This window comes from Sinocyclocheilus anshuiensis, unplaced genomic scaffold (genome assembly GCF_001515605.1).
Source record: "Sinocyclocheilus anshuiensis isolate Anshui unplaced genomic scaffold, SAMN03320099.WGS_v1.1 scaffold1137, whole genome shotgun sequence".
Taxonomy (NCBI): domain Eukaryota; kingdom Metazoa; phylum Chordata; class Actinopteri; order Cypriniformes; family Cyprinidae; genus Sinocyclocheilus; species Sinocyclocheilus anshuiensis.
Genome location: NW_015558597.1, coordinates 196,867 through 204,632, shown reverse-complemented (window position 1 = coordinate 204,632; position 7,766 = coordinate 196,867). Strand labels below are relative to the sequence as shown.

Sequence of the window (7,766 nt, the reverse complement as noted above, 5' to 3'; positions counted from 1 at the left end):
GTGTGTGTGTGTGTGTGTGTGAGTGTGTGTGTGTGTGTGGGTGTGTGTGTGTGTGTGTGTGTGTGTGTGTGTAACTTTTGGAAGTTTTACTCCAGGTAACAATAACATTATACAGTAACAGATAAAGTAGATTGGAGGTGGGAATTAAGCTTTTTATTTAACAAATCCCCATACATTCTTTGTTAGTTATTAGCTAAGTAGCATAAATACACACAAAAAATAACATTCTTATTTATAAAAAAAAGTACCCTTTTTTCCCCATTTCCGTTGTCATAATTTTGGGTGAATGTAATGAAAAGCTTTGTTGTGGGTGTATTTTATGATGATGTTGTTGTTGCTATGTAATGAATGAATTTCAATGTGGCTTAAATTCTCTACTATACAAGGAATGACAAACTACAAATACTTAATGTTTCTGATTAATTAATTAATCTTTTTCTGGGTGTGCCTATTAAAGAGTTAAAACATAGATTTATGGTCAATATGCCATTATATAGAAACAGCCAGGCTGGTGTTCTGGATGTACTCATTGTAAAAACACGCATATCTTTCTTGTTTCTATCAGCGTAGTGACAACAGCAGTCACACCCTGCTTATCAGACTACATAGATCAGGCGTGGCGAACGTCGGTCCTGGAGAGCCGCAGCCCTGCAGAGTTTTGCTTCAACCCTAATCAAACACACCTGAACAAGCTAATCAAGGCCTGAAGGGTTACTAGGAAGCTACAGGCAGGTGAGTTTAAATTAGGGTTGGAGCTGAGCTCTGCAGGACTGCGGCTCTCCAGGACCGGAGTTCGCCACCCCTGACATGGATGAAAACAGGAATTCACCAATCCCTCATTTGTGCTTATTTTCTTGCGTTCAAACAGTCGCTCAGTTTTCAGAGTTTCTCTTGAGGCGTTTTGAAGTGTGGAGGCCTCTTCCATTCTTTTCAGTCAATGTTACAGTGCTTGAAATGAAAGATTAACTTGAAATATCTTACAGTCAGACTTCTTTCTTTGTCTTTCATTCCTACAACAGAACCTGACGATCCTGTGTCACCTTGATCAGCTTCTCTTTGTGACTCACATCAACCTCTCCTCCAATCAGCTGCTGCGGCTGCCGCCTCAGTTTGCCATGCTGCAATGCCTTGAGGTGAACTGATGCTTCTTACCTTCAGCATTTCCTACAACTAACTGTTACTCAGTCTTTCTTTTGAGTGATCACACTGGTAGCAGTGATGTAAATGGTGAAGGATGCTTCATACCAAGTTCCTGTGGCTCAGTGGTAGAGCATTACGTTAGCAGCGCAAAAGACCGTGGGTTCGATTCCCAGGGAACACACATACTGGTAAAAAATGTATAGCCTGAATGCACTGTAAGTCGCTTTGGATAAAAGCGTCTGCTAAATGCATAAATTAAATTAAATTTAAATTTTATTAAATTAAATTAAAAATTCATATGTTGTGGTTTAACGCCTCTGTCAACACACACAGGTGCTGGAGGCCGATGATAATGCCATTGAAAGTCTGGAGGGACTGTATCATCTGCCTAAACTAGAGGAAGTTTCTCTGAGGAACAATCGTATCCTTTTCTCAAAAAAATCCAAATGTTTTATAAGAAACCCCTTTTCTGGTGTCAGAGCCAGTGCCTGATTTGGCCTTGTTTCAAGGATTCAGTATTCTTCATTAATAAACAGATACAGACATATAGCAGGGCCAAATTCTGTTACTCCCCTCTGTTTTAGAAAGCATTTGGGTTTTTATTTAAACCGCTACAGATTACATTACGAGGGTCACCAAATCCGACAAGGCAGCATAAGAAGTAAATCTTTTTCACACAGGAGGGCTTTAATGTTCTCTGAATTCACTCTGGTGTTGTCTAATCTCCTGTCATAGTCTAGAAAGCATTTTTTTAAGCTGCAAGACATTATTTTTTTGTCAAGGGTCTTTTCCAGACACTTTATTTCCCCAAACAGTTTATATATATATAAAAAAAAAAAAAACGGATTTGCAAATATTTTTTGAAATGATTATGAATTTTGTTAGTTATATTACTATATTATTATATTGCTAATAATATATAGTTGTTTTTGAAAACAATACCTTTTTAGCAAAGATGCATTAAAATAAGCAAAAGTGACTTCAAAAGATTTCGATTTCAAATAAGTGCTGCCCTTTTGAAACGTATATTCATCAAAACAATCCTAAAAAAAAAAATCACTGTTTCCACAAAAATAATGTATATTATTATATTGTAAGTAAAGTAATAATAATATATAGTTGTTTTTGAAAGAGATACTTTTTGAAAGAGAACTTTCTGAACCTCCTTTTGAAGAATCCTAAAAAACAAAATCATGGCTTCCACAAAAATATTCAGCATTTTCAACATTGATAATAATCAGAAATGTTTCTCGAGCAGCAAATCAGCATATCAGAATGATTTCTGAAGATCATGTGACACTGAAGACTGGAGTAATGATGCTGAAAATACAGCTTTGATCACAGAAATAAATTACATTTTAAAATATAGAAAACTTTTAAACTGTAATATTTCACAATATTACTGTTTTTACTGTATGTTTGATTAGAGAATAGACTTCTTTTTTTTTAATTGTAGTGAATATAAAATAAATATAAATTGTAATTAATACACATTTATTTATCTATATTTCTTTTACCTGTTGAGAATGTTTAATGCACTGTATCGCAGTATATCTTATCTGATTGTTTGTGTTACTGGAACCATAAAAAAGGGTTTTCTTAATGCATCTTTTAGAAATCTGTAAGCTGTCTGATCTTGAATCATTGGCGTCCTGCACCAAACTGACCAGACTGGACCTGCGTGGAAACCCTGTCCACAGAACTGCCAACATAGAGTCTGAGCTGAGCCAGCTCCTGCCACTGGTTGCTGCTCTGTCCCTCTGATGTGAGTGTGAGAGTGTGTGAGAGTGTGTGAGAGTGTGTGAGTGTGTGAGTGAGTGTGAGTGAGTGAGTGTGTGAGTGAGTTAATACCTGTAATGAGTGTGTGTGTGACTTAATACCTGTAATGCTAGTGTGAGAGTGTGTGTGTGACTTAATACCTGTAATGCTAGTGTGAGAGTGTGTGTGTGACTTAATACCTGTAATGCTATTGAGAGAATTAGAGCTCACTAACCATTTCTAAACTGTACCTCGTGTGCTAGACCTAAAGGGATATGCTAGTTCAGCCAAAAATGAAAATTCAGTCATTTATCTGTATTTTGGTAGGCTGTATATTTGTCAAATGTTCATACTGCTCTTTGTTTCCATGCAATGACAGTTCTGATGTAATACAAATAAAATCAGAGGGGAATATTTTCAGTGCTGATATTTGACTTTAGAGGCATTTAACTGGAAATAAATAACATCATACAGGTTTGGAAAGACTTGAGAAAGAACAAATTTCATTTATGGCTGAACTGTTCCTTTAATAATGTTCAGCATCCTGTCTGTATGTTTATCTGTGTTTTTGTGTGATAAATGACAGGTCACATTTCAAATAAAGTTTGACCTCTATACAAACGCCACACTGCATGCTTCGCCACATATGCGTTCACTTTTAACTCTTAAAGTCCTGTTTTGGGCAGAAATATTGTTCTTGCAATGTATCAGTGAAGATTTAACTATTTGGCTATGGGATTCTTGTACTGTATGAATTAGACACTTTTTTATTGGCACTCCATGCCAATAAAGAAACATGTCTCTTCCTGATGTCTGTGTCTGCCTGGGTTTCTTTGAGGACCTCCTGCTGTAATGTTAGTCTGTAGGATCTTATAAGAGTTCATTAAGGTTTTGCAGAAAGAGTGATTTATTTGATAAACTGGTTTAGGCTATTGAGAATTTGTTTCAGAGAATGGGGTTTAGTGTCTTAGCAAATGTGAAAAACGATTTATTTATTTATTTATTCTAGTGCCTTTTTTTCATAAAGTTGCATTGCATGGAAATGTCCGAGCTTCAACAAGGACACAATAGCACCTAGACAAATATCATTCTAGACTCCTGCATTTAAAGGTTTTTGAAGCTATATGTGATAACATTTCTGTGAGAATCAGACAGAAATTAAAACACCGAGTCTCATAGACGCAATAAAAAATTGAGATATTCAAAATAACAACTAATTTTTCAAGGGATTTTCCCCCAGAGGAATATAGTTTGAGAAGCACTGTAATGATTGCATGTAATGCATTAGTGATTAGTGAGATAAAACTACTGTATGTTTGCTTATAGGTATTGCTCTCATAATTTCCTTATAATATGGTGATATCACCATCTGCTGGTCAACATAAGCATTATGTTACAAGCAGTATATTACTATGTTGCCGTTTACTCCAATTAAATGTCCTTGTTTGCCATTGTTTTGTGTGACCCTTTAACAGCAGCTTGCAGATATGTTTTGTTTTGTGTATATATTGTTATGTATGGTGTAAGGTCATTACAACACCTGCCATATAGGATTTAGTTGTAACATTTAATGTAAAATAACTGTCATTTACAATATTATATATTAAAATCAATATATATATTTATTAGTTTATTAATGAAATTAATTATAAATGTAAATATACATTTTAAAAAAGTGTTACTGTCAGTCAGGGTCCCGCCACTTTGGTTGGTCTTGTCCTGTCCATGTGGTGTGTTGTGTGTTCGGGGCATGGGGTCTGGATCCTGAGATCGGTTTCGGTTCAGTGTCAGGATCCGATGGTCATTCTCCATGTTTGGTCTTTTGATCTTGTTCATTGGCTGCAGTGTCAGTTCTTACCTATATGCAAAGATATAATATATATATATATTAGGAAAAGTATATTCAGGTGCACAACCCAACTTTGCATCAGGCCAGGCGCAAGTCAAACGAGCGAGGAAAAGACTCACTGACTAGATCAACAGGGAACGCAAACAGTGAATATAACATGATGCAGAGGCAATTAAAGCAGCGTTAGAACGGAACATGTTGAAGCTCATTCCTATGTATTGCGCTCTGCCGATGGACTCGTTGAAGGCTGCAGTAGTGGATAAATTGGTTGGAGTCGGTCTATAATCTAAGATAAACTAGTTAAAATAATGCATATTCACAGAAGCAAATTTAGTGTGTTTGTTATTCAGAACGAATTTAAGCAGCATAGTAAATGTCAAGAGATTGCGCCTGTGCTTACATTTTACTCTGTTACAGTCCTACACTGTATTTTAGATTTACACATGTGTAGTATTATTTAAATTAATGAATCATGTTGCATAAAGAAAAGGTGGTTTACTTTGTATCAGAGCATTAAAGTGGGATTAATACAAATGTTTGAAATTTACATTTAATAATTCCTACATGAAATTTAATAATTTCTGCATGTCACGGACGTACTTTGTAAGTACATCCCCCAATTGTAAGTCGCTTTGGATAAAAGCGTCTGCTAAATGACTAAATGTAAATGTAAATGTAAATGTAAATGTACTTTGTTATCTGTCCTTGTTTAACAGGACAGAGAACTACACTGTTAGACTTTGCTGTAATTTTACAGTTACTTACAGCAAAAAAAGGCCAGTAAAACACCATAAATATTTTTTTTTTTACAGTTAACTACTGTAATATGCACTGCATTATGGGCATTTTTATGTAATTTACAGCAAGTTACTGTATATGGGAATTTGCGGTACTTTACTGTTTACTCAAAAGCAGTAGTGCTACTGTAAATTGTTCTGCTGATGAAAAACATGAATCTGCATTCAATGCCTGGGTAAGCACAAGTGTGGTGAAATAAATGTAATTTTTAAATGATTAAAAAATAAAATATATAAAAATAGCTTACACCCCACAAAATTACAATTTTATTCACGTGCAATGCCCGCGCAGCAACCTGCCTGGCAGTGGTTATATAAACTGAGGTTTGTTTCTGGTGCGGACTTCCCTTCTGAGTGGATCACCAGACGTCAGCTGCGAGTTTTCCTGTGGTAGATACTTTTTACTTAACAACTTACTTTTAAAACGTAAACCATTACCAATATCAATGAAATTTAAAAATATAAAGAAAGTAAATAATAAAATCTAATTATAGGCTATTACTAGGGCAGTGGGAAATGTTTGTTTTCATCAAAAACTGCCGCTTTCATGAAACTCATTAAATTGTCAAACAACTGACTGACTACCCAATCTAGATGTACCCAATCTAGTATTTACACTAACAATTATTTTTCGGCTTTTTTTACTGCCAGTTATGGTTTAACTTGGGATTCACTCCATGCCAGAGTAATTTCTCCGCAAGCTGTAGCTCCACAGTCAGGGGGCGCTAACACTGCACCTGCATCCCTGCTCATGATTTGCTGTTTTCCTATTGACTAAAATGTGGTTTAATGTCTTGTATGGTTATTTTTAGTTATAGAATCTTATTTTTCTAGAAAATTTACAAACGGTCTCTTATAATTATCTTAGAATTATTATCACTACTGTGCAGTTACTTTCAAACAACTAATATCAAGATTATAGGTAATGCCTCTTTTCTCTCTCTCTCTCTCTCTCTCTCTCTCTCTATATATATATATATATATATAAACTTTGCTACATGTAATGCGTTAGACTAACTGTTTTGCTTTTATGACCCACATTTGTAAGTCGCTTTGGATAAAAGTGTCTGCTAAATGATTAAATGTAAATGTAAGAAACAAATGTCTCTCCCAATAACCAATAATGTATCTGTTATTTGGTCTTGTTCCTGGTCTTCTTTCTGCCCTGAAAGTAAACTGTGAAACTTAATATTTCCAACAGCTTTTGTGCTAAAAGTCAAAGGTGTTAGTTGGTTCACTGTTGTCTGTTATCCACTGTCTGTTATCTTCAGCTGTCATCATACCTACAAATCACCTGGAAATTGTAATTGCTTAATTGAGAAATATGTGCCTGATTAAACATACAGCTTTCAGTTCAAATGTTAGACCTTTCTAGGCTTTTTACAGTAACATACTGGCAACACTGTTGCTTACAGTAAGATACTGAAATGGCTGTTTTCAGTTAATTACTGATTACTGTAATTTTTGGCTAGAATATTACTGTAAAAAAGTTTAAAATGGATCCAAAATAATTACAATAATTACAGTAACATTAATTACAGTAACTTACATTTAATTAATTGATTACAATAACTAACTAATAGGTGTGCGCAGGGGCAGTTGTAGGATTTTATCCACAGGGGGCTGAGCCCTCAGACAGACCATTAGATACAAAAATACAGATTACCTCAATAAACTTTATAGTGCTTGTGAAAACTATGTATCATTGTATTAAGTAAATATACACAAATACCCATTAAAGCTACAGAAGTTACTTAGTTAAGAGTAGCGTGATTCTCTATTTTTATTTTTTTTGGATTAACATTATTAACATAAGAAATGCACGTGTCCATTATATTAATGCACATCCGATATATTTTTTCTTAACTGTTTACTTTAGTCGTAAACTGAAGTAACTAAGTCGTAACTGACAGTTTTTACGTCGATTTGCGTCAAGACAGCCATTCTGACATAATTTTGTGCCTGTTTGCTCAAGACGCAGAAGAGAACTAAAAGAATTTGGGATTCACCTGCTGTCTGAGAGACGGATTGTTTGTGTGCGCGCTTCAAGTGTGTGCACGCACAGACACGATCTATGACAGCGTGCAAACACCGCATTGAGATCTCTTTTGCACCATCTTGTGACTGAATGGCTTAAAATCACTGACAATGTTTAAACTGACAAGCCTTAAACCACATGAGAATGATACACTTTCTTGAGGAAGCGGGACTGTCTCGATCGT

General features: G+C 35.2%; 1 protein-coding gene across 1 annotated transcript in view; it reads left to right on the top strand.

Moving 5' to 3' along the window:
* Positions 1-2,966, top strand: part of LOC107680063 (geranylgeranyl transferase type-2 subunit alpha-like) — an 18,848-nt gene extending 15,882 nt beyond the window's left edge. The window contains exons 15-17 of the mRNA XM_016475827.1: positions 1,020-1,133; positions 1,474-1,561; positions 2,756-2,966. Coding sequence (XP_016331313.1) covers positions 1,020-1,133; positions 1,474-1,561; positions 2,756-2,904 — 351 coding nt within the window. The 3' untranslated portion in view covers positions 2,905-2,966. The remainder of the gene's footprint in view (positions 1-1,019; positions 1,134-1,473; positions 1,562-2,755) is intronic.
* The last annotated feature ends 4,800 nt before the right edge of the window (positions 2,967-7,766 follow it).